Source organism: Ornithorhynchus anatinus, chromosome 15 (assembly GCF_004115215.2).
Source record: "Ornithorhynchus anatinus isolate Pmale09 chromosome 15, mOrnAna1.pri.v4, whole genome shotgun sequence".
NCBI lineage: Eukaryota > Metazoa > Chordata > Mammalia > Monotremata > Ornithorhynchidae > Ornithorhynchus > Ornithorhynchus anatinus.
The window spans coordinates 2,770,495-2,791,895 of NC_041742.1; the positions used below are offsets into that span (position 1 = coordinate 2,770,495).

Sequence of the window (21,401 nt, forward strand, 5' to 3'; positions counted from 1 at the left end):
CTCCGTCCCCTCCCTGTCCTCCCGCTCCTCCTCCCGCTCCTCCTCCTCCTCCTCCTCCCGGCCTCGGCCCCCTCCCTCGGCTCCCGGGTCCGCAGCGGTGGCGGATGACCCAGAGCTGCTGTCGGGGCGGGGGTCGCGGAGAGGAGGGGCGGTGCAGACCCCCGGAGGGCGGGGGGGAGGCGGCCGGGACCCTGAGCGCCCCGGACGGGGTGGGAGACGGAGGGAGAGGGGGAGATGGAGGCGGGGGTCCTGGGGGCGGGCTAGGCGGCCCCGCGCCCCCCGCCCGGCCCCGGGGGGCTTCCCGGATGGCGGGGGGCTCGGGCCGGGCCGGGGGGCCTGCGCCCGTGGAGCCCCTGGCCCGCTCGCTGCGGAGGCTGCGGGAGGTGTTCGACGTCTGCGGCCGCGACCCCGACGGCTTCCTGCGGGTGGACAGATTCGTGGCCTTGGCCCTCCAGTTCGGCCAGGGCGAGGAGGTAGGGACCGGGCTGGACCCCATCCCCTCCTTCCCCTCTCCCTCATCCTCCCTCTCCCACCCCATCCCCTCCCCCCCCCCCCCCCCCCCCGGCCCCTTTCTTTTCTCCTGATCACGATGACGATTACTCGGGACTGTGGGCCAAGCACTGTTCTAAGCGCCGGGGTGGAGTCCTTCATACATTCCATCCTATTTACTGAGCGCTTACCGCGTGAGGAGCGCTAGATCCGAGTTAATCGGGGCGGGCCCGGACCCCGTCCCACTCTGGGCTCGCACTCGTAATCAGAGGGGCACAGTGGAGAGAGCACCTTTCTTCTCCCGCACATACCCCGCTCCCAGCCCCGTGGCAGCCCCCCACCCCGGTCCGGACCCCGCTGAACCCTACACCCCAATTCCGTCCCCACCCTTCTGCACCCCCCAGGCCTCCGTCCACTCAGACCCCTGCTCCCCGGCCCCCTTCCCATCCTCCGAGCCCCCCATCCCCACCCCGACTCCCCCCCGGCGGAACATCTCCCCCTTCTCTCCCTCCACCTCCTCCCCTTCTGGCGACGTGGGCACGGGCGAGCTCAGCGTTCAGACCGTCTCCCCTTCCCCCAGCCTGCCTCCTCCCCAGCCTAACTCGCACCGTTCTCTGGGTTTCCCGGCCGGTCCCCTCGGACGACCCCAACTGGGCCCATTCCGAGGGGCATCCGGCCCGCTTGGGTCCCCTCTGCCCTCTGGTGACTCGTGGCTGGGTCTTTCCTTCTCCCTCTCACCCCCTTCAACCCAACCTTCCCCCATTCTCTCCTCCAGGGTGGGTGTGTATGGGGGGGGGGGGGCTGTCTCTGGAGCCCCCAAGCTGGCTCTTCTTGACTCTAGATTGGGAGTGGGGAGGACCACCCGCCTATGCTCCCGTAGCCGATCCGAACTGGGGAGCCCTAGAACTCCCCCGCCGTGTCCCGTTAGCACCTGTTCCCCTTTCCCCCCTCTGTTCTCCCCTCCCTACTGCACTGACTCACTTCAATCCGTCGCTCCCCTTCCCCCCAGTTATCCTTCCCCTTGTTCCTCTTCACCCACTCCAGTTGGGAAACGGCCCAGGGGCACCAGGCACTGGCACTCCAGTCCTTGACGCCCCAGAGCTGCATTCCCACCCTGTCCCTCCGAAGACCCGACAGAGAAGGGCAGAGTGGACAGTGCAATTCGTCTTTGGTCTCCACTGCAGCCTCCCACCTTTGGCTCCCGGGCAGGGAGCAGCTCTCTTGGGCAGGAGGGAGGATCTGGCTTCCTTGACCCCTCCGGGAATCTCTTGCAGCAAATATGAGTCGGGGTCTGATCCGGACGGAGCTTTTCAGCATCTGGCAGCTGGTCCTATGATTCTGCTCTGGGCTGAGTCGGAAACCGTGCCACCCCGAAAGCTGGACTGATCCCGGGGTGGGTTTCAGTCACTTAGGGATGGGGCGGTGGCACAGAAGGGGGCACTCGGGACAGAGCCATGGAATACCAGGCCGGCTTCCTCCCTCTCCATCACACACCTGTCTGTGCTCCCCACTTCCCGTCCCGGTGGTTACAGGACAGGTGGAGGGAAGAGGGACCAAATCGGTTGTTCGCTTAAATATCTTTGAAGGTGCTTTAGCGATGTGTAAAAATGAATTATTTGGGGGCAAGATGGCGTCAGCATTGAGGGGTGGAGATGGAGGGGAAGGGTTAAAACCAGCACAATCGCTTTACAATCACCCAGCCCACGTTTGGCAATCCTGAGGTAGCATGGGTTTCCCTGGACTGATTCTGCCACACGGAAAGGGAAAACCGGGACATCCCGTGTTGTCGGGAATCAGATTTAGGGGTGCCTCCCTCTCTTACCACCCAGCACCTCCTGGCACCTGCAGCGGCCAAAACAGGCAGGCTCACGTCGGTTATCTTTGCTGTATGTCTCCCTAGGCTTGACCGGCACTTTCTCTGAGCCTCCTCCGTCTGGAGTGGAGAAGCCACTGGTCCGGGTTTTACCAGACGGTCTGGTTTTTGGTTGGCCAGGCAATCAATCCATCACATTTACTAAGCGCTTAGTGTGCAGAGCACCATACTAAGCACTTGGGAGGGTATAATAGTTCGTAGATGCGATCCCTGCCCTCCAGGAGCTTACCATGTAGGGTGGTGGGGGTGGAGAGAGTACTAAAGTATACACAGGAGGAAGCGATTGAGTGTAAAGATCCATACCCAAGGGTAACGGGGGCATGTGAAGACCCAATGCTTAGGTGAATCAGCAGTGCTCAAGTGCTACTGGGAAGGGGCTCTAGGAGAGGGAGATGAAAGATTCATCCCTCTAAACTGCAAGCTCATTGTGGGCAGGGAATGTACACCAACTCTATAGTATTTTTCTCTCCCAAGTGCTTAGTACGATGCTCTGTACCCAGGAAGTGCTCAATAAATACCATTGATTCATTTAGTGCACACAATAGACGCTCAGAGAATACCATCCATTGGTTGATTTTGATTCCCATTTTTCAGAGGACTGCACAGAAGTGCCGAGGTGACATTTAGGGAATGTGGGATGTGCCGAGGTGACATTTAGGGAATGTGGGATGATTAGAATCCGGGTCCTCTGACTCTCAGCTCTTATATCCTTTCCACTGGAGCCCATGGATCTTCCCTACGTGAGGAATTTCTGAGCAAGCCCGCCTTGCTTGGAAATTTTCCTGTCGGATGTTGCAGACAAGCAAAACAAGATAAAAGGCTCTGAACTGGAAACTGCTCTCTTGGATCAGGGTAGAAATCATCAATAGCATGGTCTTTCACCTTTACTGCCTGAGGTGCGGAAACAATCTCCTGCTGCTCTAGATCAACCTAAGAGGGTTCATTTTAGTCTGTCATTTGGCAAGAAGCTGGCAAAATCCAGTCTTTTCTCCAAGATTCCCCAAGAGCCTACTCCTTCGTCCTGGCTCGGATGCTTCCTCCAAATCTTCTTTGCCTCCACTGTCTCCCTCTCTCTCTCCACTGTCCTTTCTCTCCCTTCATTCCTCCTTCCGTTCTGTGCATTTTCCTCCCTCTCCCCACATCTCCCTTCCCCTTCCCTTCCCTAGCTTCCTCTTTGTTTTTATCACCTTTCCACAGCCCATGTCTCTGTTGGTGGGATTGACTGACCTTTCCCCCCTCCCAGCCCATTCTGCAGTTCCAGAATTCAGTTCCTAGGGAGGCACGTAGGTACAGAGTTCCTTGTCCGCAGTGAGCTTACCGTCTAGAGGGAGAGACAGACGTTAATATAAGAATTTACGGACACAGACCTAAGTACAGGAGAAGCAGCATGGCCTAGTGGAAAGAGCTCGGACCTGGGAGTCAGAGGACCTGGATTCTAATCCTGGCTCCGCCAGCTACTTGCTGGGTGACTTTGGGCAAGTCGTTTAACTTCTCTGTGCCTCGGTTACCTCATCTGCAAAATGGGGACACTGTTCTTTTTGTTCCGTTCTTCCTCCTATTTAGACCGTGAGCCCCGTGTAAGACCTCATTATCATATATTTACCCCAGTGCTTAGTCCAGCGCTTGGCACATAGTAGGCACTTATAATAATAATAATGAGTGCTGTGGGTCTGAGGATGAGGTCAATACCAAGTGCACAAGAAAGAGCCCCTGCCCTCAATCAATGATATTTATAGAGCACTTACTGGGTGCAGAGCATTGCACAATACAACAGAGTTGGTAGACACATTTCTTGCCCACAAAGAGCTTACAGGGAGTTGATGATGTAGTGGGGGGGCGGGGTAGACTGACAAATTATTTACAGAGAGTGGGAAGAGGAGAAAGAACATCACTTCAGCTGTTGAGAATGGCAATGTGCCAGGGTATATAGGAAAATGAGTGTAAATGAGCACATCAGGAGATTACATAAGTGTCCGGCATAGGTGTGTGATCACTCTTCCACTTAGTTGGGTGTTATCCCACCTGTGTATGCTCAGGATATATTCGTTGGTGGAAACGGCTATTATTATTTCATGAATTGCTATTTTGGGAGATAGAATCGTTTCCTTAAAAAAACCCAACTTTGAATGATAAATAGAATACTTGTATTATCTCCTATCTTCTCCAGGGCTTAGGGATTGGCTCATGGTAAGCACTTAACAAATACCATTTGAAAGAAGAAGAGAAAAGATTTCCAGACTCTCTGAATTGGGTTTGATCTAGCCAGCAATCTGAAACTAATGTGCTCTCCTAACCAGGTGGACAGAACTGGCATTTTGCACTAGCTCTTGTCGGCTAATCAAGCGAACTGATGTTCGGCTCTGTGATTCTAGGGAACTCCCCTCCTCCACAGTGCCCGAACAACTCTGTGTTTGGACTCTGAATGGGCTGTGCTGACTCTGGCGTTCTTGTCGGTTGCCGGTTAGGGGGAGGGGCTGGGGCGCACAGGTGGGAAGAAAAGCAGACTCCCCGAGAGAGGGCCTGGATCTGCCCCCATTCCCGGTCCGTCCCAGCCCGCGGCTCAGCCCTCCGAATAAGTACACCGACATAATGATTGGGAATTGGCACTTCCAGAGGTTTTAGGGGGAAATCATCAATGTTCGGATTCAGGCTCCTGTCGGTGGCATCGGAGCTGGTGAGCTTCCGCTGATTTCAGTTCACTAGATCCTGGGGTTCGGAGGCCCTGAACCCAGAACTCGCCCAGGCCGTGGAAACGGAGCTAAGGGGGACTACCCTGTACAAGTCTCTGATCTTGTGAAACGGGGAACTCAGGACCAACTCTACCCTGTCTCCAGGCGCTGGTCAGTGGAGCAAACGCAGAGAATTGGGGTTAATTGGTGTCCTGATAGCAAACAGGCTCACGGCTCCCGTCGGTAACAATGGGGCTGTCTGTTCTCTCTGCTTATTTTCGGTCCTCGTGATGCTCAACACCTCATCCTCTGGTGTCGAGATGGGAGGATTTATGAGAAGAAGCTAGGAGATCGTATATTTTGGGGTCACTGTGAGGGAGTGATTTGGGCCATTCTAAGCATTAGGGATTTTTTTGAAACATCAGAAACCCCATGACCTTAGTCCCTATATTTGAAAAGTTCCAGTCCCCCCAACCCCTGCATTCAGGATTTATGGTTCTTTGTGTCAGTAAAACGTTAGATTTCCTGTCCTACATGTAGAAATGTGTCTTCCCCAGCCAGCAGGAGGGGGCCTCGCTATTTAAGTAGGATGCTTTGGGTGCCCTCAAAGGTTCCCTGCTATCTCAAAGTGAGAAGACTCCTCTCAAAGATCCCCTGGCCATGGTGGAAGAGGCTCCCATATGAGTGAGGACCTGGAGGGTGTGAGAGAAGACAGGGGTTCCCCCCGCTCCAAGAAAAATGCCCTAGGTTCAGGTGGTCAAATGGACTCCAGTAGCCAGCAAGCCCCACTGTCATTCCCCTCCTTATATGGAATCAGAGTTTGAAGGAATCCTTCTTGGGTTGAAACACATGGAATGTTCCCAGGACGGGGTGGAAACAGGCCCAAACGGGAACTCACTGGTCCCCTAGGGGACCTCAATAATAATAATACTAATTGTGGCATTTGTTAAACTCTTATTCTGTGCCAGGCACTTTACTAAGTGCTGAGACTGATATAAACAAATTGGGCTGGACACAGTCCCTGTCCCACGTGGGGCTCACAGTCTCAAACCCATTTTACAGATGAGGTACCTGAAGCATAGAGTAGTGGCTTGTCCAAGGCCACACAGCAGACAAATGGCGAAGCCGGGATTAGAACCCATGACCTTCTGAGACCCAGGCCCGTGCCTTATCCGCTACACCGTGCTGCTTCTCAAAATGGAGGTCCGGGGTTGATGGGGGAGACCCAATGCTTGCAGAGGACTCTGCTGCTTAAGAGAACCAGATTTTTATCCAAAACTCAGCTTTTACTCTGAACATAGGGAAATGGTCATCCGATTCCCTTTCTCAGTGCTTCCTGACCCAAAAAGATGCATGAGGCGGTCATCTGGTCATCCTCCTGCCTCAGGCCAAACCATTTCAGACAGATGAGCATTGACTAGTAATGGTACATATTGAGAACCTACGAGTGCATCCTGAGCCCTTAGAAAAACAGAAGAGAAACACCAAACAGGATTCTGTTTGTTAAAGACTTTCATAGGTGGCCTGGGTTGGAGATGATTTAATGTGTTTTCCCAGGCTGAGGGGATTACTTATCCTCGAGACTGTAAACTTGTTGTGGGCAGGGAACTGGTCTGCCAACTCTGCTGTACTCTCCCAAGCACTTAGTAGAGTGCTCTGCATACAGTAAGTGCTCAGCAAATACCACTGATTGATGGACTTAACTGACACATTTTCATTTGGGGTGGAAATAGGTCTACAAAGACAATGAGGCAGGAACTGCAAGAGTAAGGGAGAGCTGAGTTTGAAAGGGAGGGACTGGGGTGGGGGGGAGAGAGTCGAGAAGGGAGAGAGGAAGAGAGCGTGTGGGTTTCTGTGCATACGCGCGCGCGCGCACACACCCACACACAAAAACCCTGCCTCCGCCCTTACTTTGAGTGACGCAAGGCCTGTTCCTTCCGTTAGTTCGTAATAGAAAGAGACCAAACAGTCTCCTGTTATCTCTCAAGTTGAAGGTTTATTTGCATCAACTAAACTCTTATTTTGTCTCTGGGAACACTACCATCTGTCTAACTCCTAACGCATTCCTTCCCATTGAGCCAACGGTGACGGTAACCTTGTGCCTTTCCCATTTTATCCGAGTGACGCTGGGGAGTTTTGAGTGGGCCAAAACTAGAGCAATGAAAGTAACAAGGAGTAAATTGCCCCTGAGAGTAAACCTCTTCAGAGAGCCCCCCACCTCAAACCATCCACCCAGGGTGGAGCATCCCTGCTCCCTGACTGTGATGGGAAAAAATGTTCTTGGTCCAGACGATAAATATTAGAGGACCCGACCAGCAGCCAAGAGACAAGCTTTGTTATAGACTGTAAACCTCTTGTGGGCAGGGATTGCATCTATGCAATTCTGTCGCATTTTCCCAAACACTTAGCATATTGTTCTGCACACATTAGGTGTTCAATAAATACTATCCATCGATTAGAAAGACACCGGCATTCGTTAGAGAGGAACACACAGGAGATGTTTTGTTCAGTGCCAACAGCCTGGCCTTTTCCCCCTTCACCTTGCCTTGGGGGAAAATATGCAAAGCACATGCAAAAATAATAAGAGCAGCTGTTGCCCAGGCAAAATGCAGTACAAACGTATTCAACAACATCCTGTCTGTCAGGAACGCCAGTTCTCTTTGTGGCTCGGCAAGTCATTCGCATAAGAAGTCTTATTAAAACTAGACGATCTCCTGCTTTTTACCAGACCGGAGCCATCCCGGATGCGATCGGTATTCTCGGCAAAATGTCACCCCTTATTCAAGATCACTTTGGAAAATCACCTTCTCTGTGGTATTTCTTAAGCACTTACTACGTGTCGGGCGCCGCACTAAGCGCTGGGGTAGATAGAAGGTAATAAAGTTGGACACGGTCTATGTCCCACACGGGGCTCACGGTCTTCATCTCCATTTTACAGATGAGCTAACTGAGGCACCGAGAAGTTAGGTGACTTGCCCGAGGTCACAGAGCAGACAGGTGGTGGAGTGGGGATTAGAACCCAGGTCTTTCGGACACCCAGGCCCTTCTGAAAGAAGAATGCTTTTTACCCATTCCGATTTAGCGCAAAGTTCACGTGGCACTACGTTGTGTGTCTATCAGACCACTGCTTCTCCTCCCCTCTCCAGTGGCTTCACAGAAAACACACCCCCAGTCATCCGCCCACCCTTGCCTCAGCTGCCTACACCATTCCGGCACACACGCCAAGCTATTTTAACCCATCTTGCCTTGAGCTGCAGTTCTGAGTGACTTGTTCTTCACACCAGAAGACAGAATAGGCACAAGCGTCGGAAAGGCACGCGGGGCTGGCGTGAGGTTAGCTGGCACGCGTGTACCGCCTCAGCCCACAGAAAGTGAGCAGGATGAAGTCCCGTGAACATAAAGCAGACAGACACTGTATTGTCCAGCGTCAGTACCACATGGATGGATTTCTGGCTGGTCGTACCCAGCAGCAACGAGCCTGACTGGAGGGCACATCTCTGCCACCTGGCTTGTGGGACTGTCGCCAGAGAAGGAGGGCATCTGGAGGACTTATTCTTCTCCTTTTCCCAAAGTGCAACGCAGAGTTATCTCCTTCTGGGCAGGGAACGTGTCTATCGACTCTGTTATACTGTAGTCTCCCAAGCACTTAGTACAGTGCTCTGAAATGGGCAGGTTTGAGTTTCCCCAGAGGCAAAGCCTTACCTTACCTCGTCTCTGTGAGAAGGAGTGGACAAAGCAAACCTACTGAGAAATCTGCAGTCCAGTGGGAAGGAAGGACGCAGACACACATACATATAAACCACAATGGGCAATTGGCAGCGGGATGGTGTCTATCGGTCACACAAGAGAAGTGGCGACAGAACTGAAAGTTGGGGGTGGAGGGGAAGAAGAGGGCAGGACATCTGTCCGGGAATCTCTCCACTGAGAAAGAAAACATCAGAGAGATAGCTGTATGAAGTTAGAAGTGCTCCCTCGTCCCTCAGAACTCAAGGCAGCAGCACCACTTCCTCACCATTCATTCTCTAACCTAGTCTAATACCCCCTCCATTTCCCCAGCTGCCCCGACCCTGGCTGGGTGGAGACTCAGCCCTAAAGAAGAGTTTCCAGGTGTGTGAGAACCTCCATCTTTGACCCTTGATTTTAGCTCCACAACCCCCTACAAGTGTCCAAGGAAGCTCTTTCCCAGCCCCACCCTTCCCCAAATCCCAACACACGTCTCTCTCACCTCGGGGAGGAGTCAGACGACTAGACCCAGCTCCCCCTCCCCTCCCCAATTCACTGGTCCCAGGGAGGGGCTCGATCGAGCCTCGCAACAGGGACTGAAGCCTCCCGTTAGGGTTGTTCAAAAATAGCCTCCGCTTCTATGACTCTTAGGGTGAAGGAGACAAAAGTGGGTGGGGAAGAGGAGATGACGACATTTTGAGCAAAGCGTGTCTGTGGGTTTCAATTCTGTCAACAAGGTGGTTGGCACCGTCAGTGGGGGTTACAGAAGAGGTGGAGTAGTCTTGTTATGGGTCCCTCATTCACCCTGAACCCTCACCCCTTGAGGGTTATGCCTCAGCCTGCCTACACACTGAGCTATTCTAACCCACGTTGCCTTTAGCCGCGGTTCTAAGGAGTGACATTTTCGTCCCACCGGAAGACAGATTAGGCACAAGCATCACATAGCTGAAGTGTCATATGCAAGGGTTCCGCCGGGGGCGAGGGCGGAAGGGAGAGAAAGAGTGCAAGAAAGTAATTCCTTCAGAAAGCACGGAGTTACTGGGCTTTTAACCTGCCCTCTGTCTGGAGCGGAATAGCAGCCCTCCCACTTACTTCTCTCATTCATACTGGATATGGATTCTCAGCCTCAACTGGTCAATGACGTAATCATCAGGAGTGATAGAAATACCTCCATCATCCATCTCAGCTTCTCAGTCTCTCAACCCTAGTATCCCAGAAATGCCTCATCCCTGGGGATCGATGATGCCAACTCAACCCCAGGCAGCAGCCCTTAAGTGAAGGAGCAGAGAACCATCTGCACCCGAGCTCCATTTACTCTTCACTTTCCAAACCCAGGGAGGATCAAGAACCACCTGCTCAGCAGAGACTGAAAAAACCAAAGCCGAGGCCAACCCAGGCTTATATGAGGCGGGGTGGGGGCGGAGACCGGGAGCCATTTTTCCCCACTGAGGAGGAGCACCTGAGGAATAGGTGCTGCCCAGAAGTCCTTATCTACCCACCTAAACCCTGGCCTCTTTCGGACTTTCCCAGGACTGTAGATGGCACCACCATCTTTCTTGTCTCACAAGCCCACACCCCTGGCATTTTTCCCGACTCCGCTCTCTCATTCAACGCACATATTCAATCTATCACTACATTCTGTCGGTTCAACCTTTCCAACGCTGCTAAAATCCACCCTTTCCTCTCCATCCAAACTGCTAATCCAAGCGTCCTCGCTGACCTCCCTGCCTCCCGTCTCTCCCGACTCCAGTCCATACTTCACTCTGTTGCCCCGATCATTTTTCTGCAAAAACTTTCAGTCCGTGTTTCCCCAATCCTCAAGAACCTCCGGTCGTTGCCCATTCACCTCGGCAATCGGTCAATCAGTGGTATTTATCGAGCGCTTACTATGTGCAAAGCACTGTTGTAAGCACTTGGGAGAGTACAATAGAACAGAATTAGCAGACCCATTCCCTGCCCATAATGAGCAGGCAGTCTAGAGGCTGGAACGGCATCAAGCAAACAACCGTCGGCTTAAAAGCTCTCAATCACCTTGCCTCCTCTTACCTCACAACTCTTCTACTACAACCCAGCCCACACACTTTGCTTCTCTAATGCCAACCTACTCACTGGGCCTCGAACTCATCTAGCTCACCGCCCACCTCTTGCCCGTGTCCTGCCTCCGGCCTGGAATGACACAGTTACTTTCTCCCACTTCAAAACCTTAACGAAGGCAAAGTTCCTCCAAAAGGCCTTCCCTAACTAAGCCCTCTTTTCCTTTCTTCCACTCCCTTCTGCCTCTCCCTGACTTGCTCCCTTTATTCATTACCCATCCAAGCCCCGCAGCACTTATGCCCATATCTGTCATTTTCTTTATTTCTATTAATGTCTGTCTCCGCCTCTAGACTGTAAGCTCATTGTGGGCAAGAATGTGTCTACTATGTTGTTATTTGGTACTCCCCCAAGCATTTAGTACAGTGCTGTGCACACAGTAAGCACTCAATAATTACGATTGATTGATGGACTGATTAACTTCCCTGTGCCTCATTTACCTCCTCTGTAAAATGAGGATTAAAACCGTGAGTCTCATGTGGGACAAGGACTGTGTCCAACCTAATTAACTAATATCTACCCGTGCTTAGTACAGTGCCTGGCACATAGTAAGTGCTTAACAAATACAATTAAAATAAAAACCAAACAACCCTCTCTCCAGAACTCCCAAGGCTAAGTATAAGGCAGGGAGACAAGGAAAGATTGGGCTAGCACTGGGCAGGGGTAGCGGGTGGGGGGAAGAAGGGTCTCCCAGCCACAAGCAGCTCCCTCCCCGGCCCCTAACCTGTGTTCTTCCTGCTTCCTTCCTGGCAGGTGGAGAAGCTCGTGAAATTCTTGGATCCACATGACCTGGGGAGAATCACCTTCAAGGATTTCTGCCACGGCGTGTTCGCCATCAAAGGTGGGGATTTTCCTGGAGGAACCATGGCTGCTGGGTCCTCGGGCCTGGTGTCAGGGCGTTGGTGGCTTCCAGTGGGACCGGTCGTGCTCCCGATGTGGTCACTGCGGGATCTGAGTGGAGATAAATAGTAATTTAATTTAATTATGTATTTGTTAAGCACTTACTACTTGCCAAGCACTGTTTTAGGCACTGGCATAGATACAAGTTAATCAGGTTGGACCCAACCCCTGGCCCGCATGGGGCTCACACTCTCGATCCCCATTTTACAGATGAGGTAACTGAGGCTCAGAGAAGTTAAGTGACTTGCCCAAGGTCACAGAGCACACAGGTGGTAGAGCTGGGATTAGAACCCGTATCCCTCTGACTCTCAGGCCCACACTCCATCTGCTAAACCACGCTGCTTCCCTCTCCTTCCATTCCTTCCATTATTATTATTAATAATAATGAGGCTAGAGTGTATTAAGTGCTTATTATATGTCAAGCACCATCCTAAAAGTTGGAGTAGATACGATAGGATTTCAGTACCCATCCCAGGAGGGATTCACAATCTGAGAGCTGCGGAAATCAGGTAACATCCCCATTTACAGATGAGGAAACCGAGACCCCGAGAGGTTAAGTGACTTGCCCGGGGCCACAGAGCAGACGGGGAGTGCAGGGCACAGAGTCAGATCCGGCACTGAGGGAGAGTTGTCCCGGGTCCCTGTGGATATAGCGGACCGGCTCTTCCTTGGAAGAGGCCCTATCGAGCCACAGGCTGATGAATGAGAGGTCAGCGTTGCCCCGCTTGGGGGAGAGAACGAGGTCCGGCCTTTTGGCCCGAGAGCCAGGCCTGAACTGTGCTTTTCCCCAGATAAGTGCGAGCAAGTGCTATTGTCAGTCTTAAGCAGGTAAGACGGCCCTTCCCACAACCGACTGACAGCCTGTGGTGTGCAGAACACTGGAGTGTGCGCTTGGGAGCCTGGGCTCTGTACTGAGCTCTTAGGCACAGTCCCGCTGGGAGACTAGGGCAGTCTATTGAGTGCCTGGGTACTCAGGTGCTCTCTCAGAGCCTCCAGGATCTCTTCCACCATCACCACCAGCTCTGTGCCGCTGCTGCCAATGCCGGTGCTGCTGCTTTGAGCGGTCCTTCGGCGACCTCCCCGACCGCAGCGCCTGCCGGGCACCTCCCGGGGAGCGGCAGTAACTGTTGACTGCCGGTATCCCGCGCCTGCCTGTCGCTTCCACGGCCGGATGCCCCATACTTATGGCTGCCAAGGTGGCACGTTTCGGGGAGTCCTGCTGGCTGCCTTCCAGGTGGCAGGAAGGATGGACGGACGGTGAGATTCACGGCCCCCTTAGTCTTGCACAGTCATCTACAGGGAACTCCGAGAACTGACTTTTGGAGCCGATCCGGAGAGCCTCCCGCACCGCTAAGAGGAGCTGGCGGTTGTCCCAGCTCTGCCCCCGCCTTGCTGGGCGACCTAGTCAATTAATTAACCTCTCCTGGCCTCCGTTTCCTCATCTGTAAAATGGAACTGATAATACCTGCCTTGCCCTACCTCACGGCGATGTTTTAAGGATACGGTAAAATGCTTTATGAGGAAGCACTTTGCAAAAATTAAAGGGCTCTTCAAATTCAAGGTGTCATTATTATCGAGGTGGACGGGCCAGAGGCATCCAGTGGGTTTTGCTTTAACTCCGGAAGCACGGCCTAGTGGAAAGAGCACAGGATTAAGAGCCGGGAGCTCTTGGTTCTAACCGCAGCTCTGCTACTTGCCGGCTCTGCGGCTTTGGGCAAGTCGTTTCTTCTCTCCGTGCCTCAGTTTCCTCACCTGTAAAATGAGGATTAAATCCCTGTTCTCCCTCCTTTCATGTAAACCCCATGAGGAATAGAGACTGGGTTTGATCTGATGGTGTTGTATCTACCCCAGTGCTTAGAAGTGCTTGACACATATTAAGCGCTTAACAGATACCACAGTTACAATCACTATTATTTTTTAATGGTATCTGTTAAACACTTACTATGTGCCGGGCACCGTACTAAACGCTAGGAAAGATACAAGTTCATCAGTTTGGACAAAGTCCGTGTCCCGGGTGGGGCTCTCGATCTTATTCCCCGTTTTACAAGTGAGATAACTGAAGCACCGAGAAGTGAAGTGACTTGCCCAAGGTCACAGAGCAGACAAGTGGCAGAGACGGGATTGGTACCCAGGTTCTTCTGACTTACAGATCCGTGCTCTATCCATTAGGCAACACTGCTTCTCTGCCTACTATTAAGTTGTCTTGCTGCATGGGACTCCAGGATAGACTCCAGTTCAGTCCACATATCTGGGTTCCCTCCCTGCTCGGGACCAGGCCCCCGGCTGGCGTTTTGGCGGGGGTCTCCCCGACCGCGGTGGGCCCAGACGGGAACTGGGTGGAGCAGACGGAGGGTCTGAGCGGGATTTGTGTGTCCCTAGGGTGTGAAGAGCTGCTGAAGGAGGTGTTACCGGCGCAGAACACAGACACTGGAGAGAGCCAGCCCGAGTTGGAGGACTGTGACTTCCAGGTGAGACCGCGAAGGACCCGCTCCGGTGACAGTGACCCGGCCAGCCCCGGGGGCTGGTATTTATTGAGCGCTTACTGTGGGCAGAGCGCTCTTCTAAGCGGTTAGGAGAGTACCGTATAATAGAACTAGCAGGCATGGTCCCTCCCCATAATGAGCTTAGAGTCTAGAGGTGGAAATGGACAGTATTATGAATAAATTAATACATATGCATTAAAACATTAATATGGATGTTTAATATGAATGAGTATGAATTAATAAGAATGATTTTTTTATCAGATCCTAAGCCAGCTGTGAGTCTAATCAGTCAATCAATCACATTTATTGAGCGCTTACTGTGTATAGGGCACTGTACTCAGCGCTTGGGAGAGTGCAGTATAGCAGAGTTGGTAGATACATTCCTGCCCACAGTGAACTTGAAGTCTTAAGCGTCCAAGGGAAAGAACACGGTGCTGGGAACCAGGAGGCCTGGATTCTGGTCCCAGTCCCGCCACTGGTATGCTGTGTGACCTTAGGCAAATCACACGGTAAGCACACAGTTTAGCAACCGACCCCCGACGACAGCCCAGGACAGTGCTCTGCACACAGCAACTATCTGTTCCCATGCTCTGCACCCATTTGCTATCCAGTACAGTGCTCTGCACACAGCAAATATCCATTTCCACGCTCTGTACACAGTAGCTATCCAGTACGCTCTCTGCACACAATAGACGCCCAGTACAAGACTCCAAACACAATAGACACCCAGTTCAACACTCTCCATCCACCAGGCGTCCAGTACAATGCTCTGCACTCAGTAGGTACGTGAATAATGCTGTGCACAGAGTAGGCATTCAATTAATCAAGCAGTGGCATTTGCTGAACACTTATTTTTACAGAGTACTGGACTAAGGGCTTAGGAGGGTACAATATAAAAGAGTCGGTAGACATATTCCCTGCCCACAAGGAGCCTAACAGCCAGTAAATACTGATGAGGAGGAGGAGGAGGAGGAAGAGGAGCACCTTGGAGTGAAGGCATGCCTAAATGCCTAGGGCAGAAGGAAGAGCTGCTGAAATGGCAGGGACCACTGGGAGCCCGTGCCCAAGGCCATTCCAAACTTAGTAAGGCATTGACAGGTTTTCTGAGATTCAATCATCGGGAGAGCTCCAGGATCTCAGGAGGCCTGTCAAGCTCCGCAGGGCTTCATTCAACTTTGGCTGGATGAAGGGGAAAATCTCATTTATCTCTTAGCACAGTCCCATGTATAATGCAGAGGGGGAAAATATAGCTATCGATCGCACCTGGAGTTTTTATTAGTTCTGAAGCTGATGCAGGGAAGTCACCCTTGAGACCCGCCATTCGTCAGAGCGGAACATCAGGAGGGGGCCTGCGAAAGGAAAGAGAATGGGCCTGGGGAGTCAGAGGACCTGGTCCTAACCCAGCTCCGCCATTTCCTTGCTGTTCGACCTTAGACAAATCCCTTAACTTCTCTGTGGCTCCGTTTCCTCATCTGTAAAATGGGGTTTGAATTCCTGTTCTTCCTCCCCCTTAGACTGTGAGCCCGATGTGGGCCTGGGACTATGTTTTATGGTATTTGTTAAGTGCTTACTCTATGTCAGCCACTGTACAAAATCCTGGGGAGATCCAAGCTAATCAGGTTGGACATAGTCTCTGTCCCACCCAGGGCTAACAGTCAATACCCATTTTGCAGATGAGGAAACTAAGGCAGAGAGAAATTAAGTGACTTGCTCAGGGTCAGACAGCAGATGAGTGGCAGAGCTGGGATTAGGACCCAGATCCTTCTGACTCCCAGGTCCGGCCTCTGTTCTCTATGCCATGCTCCTTCCCTGCCCATCTTACTGTATCTACCCCAGTGCTTAGTACATAGGAAGGACACGGTAAATACTATTATTATTAATAACCTCAACGCGATAGCGGTCACCTCTAGGAAGCCGTGAGTTTTTCCGTCGGGGCAGTAGAGTCTAAATATGGACCCAGCACCCACGGGATGCACTGGGCACTGTATTAAGCGCTTGGGAAAGGACAACAGAAACTCATAAAATGGCAGCTTTCTGGCCTGTTTGCTCTCTGAAGTCTTTCCCCTCTCATTTCCACTTCCCACTAATTCCCCGCTCCCTTTGTGCCCCCCTACCCTCACAGAGAAAAGTTGGCACCCATGGCTCTGTATGTGTGTGTGTCGGGGTAGAGTTGCTTCCTGAAGATATGGACCATCCATTCCTGCCCACCCTAGCCTCCCGCCCTCTAGACCGCGAGCTCGTTGTGGGCAGGGAATGTGTCCGTTTGTTGATGCATTGTACTCTCCCAAGCACTCAGTACAGTGCTTTGCACACAGACAGCACTCAACAAATACGACAGAATGAATGAGGAGGAGAGTCCAGGGATTTTGGATACAGGCTCTGGAGTCGGTTGCTATGGCAAAGCACTGTGCACTGTCCACTGACCATCCAATTTAGAGATTTCCGAAAGGCTCTAACTCCTTCTTTGGCGGACGGCTCTTAATGAGGGAGACCCGGGAGCCGATTGCTTTAATTAGCAGCAGACACATCGTATTGATTTTCTAATTCTCTGGGTAAGTGCGATTTGAGCGGCAGTCAATAACTGGGGGGTTGGGAGCGAGTTCACACCTTTTCCTTCCCACCTCTCTGGATTTCCAAAGAGATGCTCGCTGGGCAGGGATCCGGGGGCTGACAGAAGGCAATTCTGGTGGGTGGGCGGGTGGAGGTCTAAGCTGGCTGAGTTTACAGATTCGGGTCTGGTCGGGCCGTTCCCTTCTTTCAGTCCATAACGATATGATCTTTATTCAGTGTTTATTCTGTGCCAAGCACTGTGCTAAGCAGACCCCTGTCCTCCAGGAGCTAACAGTCGTGTGGAGGATCAGCCAAATAATAGCATTAATAATAATGTTGGTGTTTGTTAAGCGCTTACTATGTGCAGAGCACTATTCTAAGCGCTGGGGGAGATACAGGGTAATCAGGTCGTCCCATGTGAGGCTCACGGTTAATCCCCATTTTACAGATGAGGTAACTGAGGCACAGAGAAGTTAAGTGACTTGCCCACAATCACACAGCTGACAAGTGGCAGAGCCGGGAGTCGAACTCATGACCTCTGACTCCAAAGCTCAGGCTCTTTCCACTGAGCCACACTGCTTCCCCGCATTAACTGAGCACCTGCATCAATCAAGCAATCAATGGTATATATAATAACAATAGTTCTAGTTAAGCACTTATTTGTGCCAAGCACTGTTCTCATTGCTGGGCCCGATAGAAGTTAATTAGGTTGGACACAGCCCCGTCCCCAATTTTTTTGACAGATGAGGTGACTGAGGCAGAGAGAAGTTAAGGGTCCTGCTCAAGGTGCAGATATGTCATTTCCTATGCGCAGAGCACTGTACTAAGTGCTAGGGCGACTACAATCCAACAGAGTTAGCAGAGACATTTCCTGCCTACACAGTATGTGCTCCTAAGCGCTTACTAAGAGCTTGGAAGAGGGCTGTAGAATTATTAGACACAATCCCTGCTCTCCAGGAGCTCACAAACCCCACTTCCCCTTGCAGGCAGCGTGGCCTACACATATACGAACGTCTGATGGTAATACCGACCTAGGCTAATCGATTCCATTTTCTGGATGACCGAGGCAGGCTAGAAGGACCCCTCACAGTCACTCTCCAGGGCCCATCCACGGAGATCTAACACTGAATGTCATTCCCCCATGTTCACGTGGCCACGAAGGGGCCTGGAAGCAGACGGTTGCTCTTAAGGCCGAACCGCTGCGTGAGATGAAAGACACAATATGTTTCAGCAAACAGCGAAGCGTTCTCAGATTGCGAGCAAAGCAGGATGTGCTGACAAAAGGCGTCGGAGTTGGTACTGGAGCCAAGAAGAGAGAGAGAATGCTGTACAGGTCCAAGTGCTACTTATTGGATGTCCCCCGGGAGTAGTGCTCTGACCTAATCGCTTGTGAAAGTATAAGGACTGTGAGAACCTCACGTGGGACGAGGATTGTGTCCACACTGCTCAGTACAGTGCTTGGCACATAGTAAGAGCTTAACAAATACCACAGTTTATTACTGAAACTGACGCACGAGGCCATTCCCCGTTTCCATTTATTCCAGGGAGGCAGACAAAAATATCTGCATGAGTTTTAAAATAATATTGATGGTATTTCTTAAGCACTTACTTTGGGCCAAGCACCGTTTGATGTATAATTAACAAATTTGGACTAACAATACCAGATCTCCAGCAGGAAATTTAGTATTCAGATAAAAAAATCTTTTCTTCACAGAGTGAAAATACACTGGTTTCAGGAGCAGACCCTGCCTCGGTTTGATTGTGCGGCAAACCTCAGCCAAACCCATTTATCAATCCACTAACCTAGCTCGTCTTTTTGCACCCCCAAATAAAGCCGGATATTTCCCCAGAAAGCAACATACTTCACACCGGTTTTCACCCATTTTTGTTATACTAAGAGTCGTACCCATTTCAGAAAAAAAGGAGGAAAATCAAAAGGGACAACCTCCCCTGCCCAACATCCACATCCACACACCCACACACACCTTCTCAAGTCGCTGCTGAAGGGAAGCAGGAGTGAGAGGGGCCTGCCTAGCCGCCTCCTCCTCTTCTTCTTCGTCAGCATCGTCATCATCATCATCATCATCATCATCATCATTAAGAGCAGTGGTATTTATCGAACACCAGCTGTGGACAGCGTACTGCACTGGGCCACTACAACTTGTAAACTGATATGATAGTAGTTAATCGTAGTGGAGGTATTTATTGAGCACTTACTGTGTACAGAGGACCGTAGTGCGCACCGAGAAAGGTGACACAGTTGGGAATTAGATATGGTCCTTATCCCTCAGGGAGGTCACAATCTAAAACTTGCTGGGCTCCTACTGCGTGCAGAGCACCGTACTCAGTACCTGCTGCATGGGGAGGACTGCACTGAGCCATCACTGTGTGCTAAGTACTGTCCTGGGGACCCATTACATACAGGGGGCTACAGTGGTGGGGGCTGTGCTGTATTGGGTGCCTGCTGCGTGTGGAGAACTGGGTTGGATGCTTGGAAACACCCCAGCAGTATTATCGCCAGTCTCGGGAGCCCCTCTCCCCGACCCAGACTGAAGTGGACCCCGGGTGGATCGCGTCCTGAGCTTTGGAGGGTGGAGAGCTGGAATCCTGAAATCTGTCCCTATCCCTCCCGTTTCGACACGTCCGGTCCCGTTACTCCACACCAGGCCAAACGCAGAGTCCCAGCTGGTTTCTAGAGATTTCCGGTCAGGCACCACCACCCCGCGATGGACCCCGGTGGGAGAGCTGGAGGGGTCCGGATGGTGGGGAAGGTGAGGACGGGAGAATGTGCGTAGAATGAAGAGCGGGCCAGTGGCGACTCGAGAGTCTCTAGGAATCCCGGCGACCTTTCCCATTGGTTAGCCGTTGGGAATTTCTCCTTCTAAAGGAATTTCTCCTTTCCCTGCCCACAGCTATTGTTGTGGCTTGTGGGCAGCATTATTTCCAAGCCTTCAAAATGCAAGTCACGTGCACCCCTACAGGGTGGCTCGGCAGGCCCCGTTTGGGCACTTTCAAATATTTTCTTTCCTGAACATTATTCTGGTCTTTTTCAAGCTCGTCTTTTCCAAGCTGTCGGTTGAGCGGTGGGGTGCTGGAGGAGCCCGGGAAGGAGGGGAGAAGGGGGGGCAGAGCCTTCACTTGCCCCGTGAAAGCCGACTATCAGGCGTGGCTATTTTAATGAGGAAACAGATACAAAAGAGGAGAAGCCCCCAGAGACCGGAGAGAATTGATCTGTGAAGCAATCATCTGCTGCCTCCAGAGAAAACCCCAGTGCTAATCCCATGGATTCCAGCAGCTTTCTTTCCTCATTTCGGTCAAGTTGGTGGAGCAGAGAACCCTTTCTCCTCCGCTCTCTCCACTCAGGGGACTGGAGGGTCTTTACTAAGCACCTATGTGCAGACTTTCGTACATAAGGGTTAGGGAGATATATATCCATAAGTTCTAAGGGTGGCTCTACACGAATAAGCATTAAGAATAACTGTATAGTATATGTACAATAATAATTTGGCGATTTAATTGCTTACTCTGTGCCAAGCACTGCCCTAAACCCTGAGGTAAAAACAAGATAATATGACAGGTCTCAGGAAGTCGTGATGGGTTTCAGTAGCAACGGCACACCAAAGACAAAATCCCCTAATTACCATTACGGGGAACATCATCCCTGAAAGGAAATAGGGAAAGCGTGGGCAGGCCATGGCTTGTCAGCAACGATCCCGCGCTCTCAGAGAAGCAACGTGGCTTCGTGGCAAGAGCTTGGGAGTCAGAGCACATGGGTTCTAATCCTGGCTCTGCCACTTGCCTGCTCGGTGACCTTGGGCAAGCCATTTAACTTCTCTGTGCCTCAGCTACCTCATCTGTAAAATGGAAATTAAGACCGTGAGTCCCACATGGGACAACCTGATTACCTTGAATTTACCCCAGTGCTTAGAACAGTTCTTGGCACATAGTAAGCGCTTAACAAATACCGTGATTATTATTATATCTTGTGGCCTGAGCAAGAATCAATCATCCATCAATTATTCATTCATTCATCCAATCCTATTTATTAAGTGCTTACTGTGTGCAGAGCACTGTACTAAGCCCTTTGGAAAGTACAATACAGCAATAAAGAGTGACAGTCTCTGCCCACAGCAAGTTCACAATCTGGTGGGGGGGCGGGGGAGACAGACATCAGTAAAAATAAACAGCAAAATAAATAAACAAAATTACAGATATATACATAACTGCTGCAGGGCAGGGAGATGGGAGGAAGAGCAAAGGGAGCAAGTCAGGGCTATGCAGAAGGGAATGGGAGATAAGGAAAAGCGAGGCTTAGTCTGGGAAGGCCTCTTGGAGGAGATATGCCTTCAGTAAGGCTTTGAAAGGGGGGAGAATAATTGGCAGATTTGAGGAGGGAGGGCATTCCAGACCAGAGATAAGATGTGGGCCAGGGGTTGGCGGCGAGACAGGCGAGATCAAGGCACAGTGGTTAGCGGCACAGAGGAGTGAAGTGTGCGGGCTGGGTTGAAGGAGAGAAGCGAGGTGACGTAGGAGGGGGAAGGTGATGGAGAGCCTTAAAGCCAGTGGTGAGGAGTTTTGGGAGGTGGATGGGCAACCACTGGAGATTTTTGAGGAGGGGGGGTG

The 21,401-nt window shown here is 51.7% G+C and overlaps 1 protein-coding gene across 2 annotated transcripts in view; it reads left to right on the forward strand.

Annotated features, from left to right (window-relative positions):
• Positions 1-306: 306 nt before the first annotated feature.
• Positions 307-21,401, forward strand: part of RAB11FIP4 (RAB11 family interacting protein 4) — a 56,814-nt gene continuing 35,719 nt past the window's right edge. Inside the window, exons 1-3 of one of the 2 annotated variants that reach the window (XM_039914197.1) lie at positions 307-473; positions 11,599-11,686; positions 14,125-14,213. Coding sequence is in view for 1 of the 2 variants with exons in the window: in XM_029079906.2 (XP_028935739.1) it covers positions 4,998-5,036; positions 11,599-11,686; positions 14,125-14,213 (216 nt within the window). In the remaining variant the exon portion in view is untranslated. Of the gene's footprint in view, positions 474-4,982; positions 5,037-11,598; positions 11,687-14,124; positions 14,214-21,401 lie in introns of those variants that run through there. The other variant, XM_029079906.2, reaches the window with a different exon arrangement.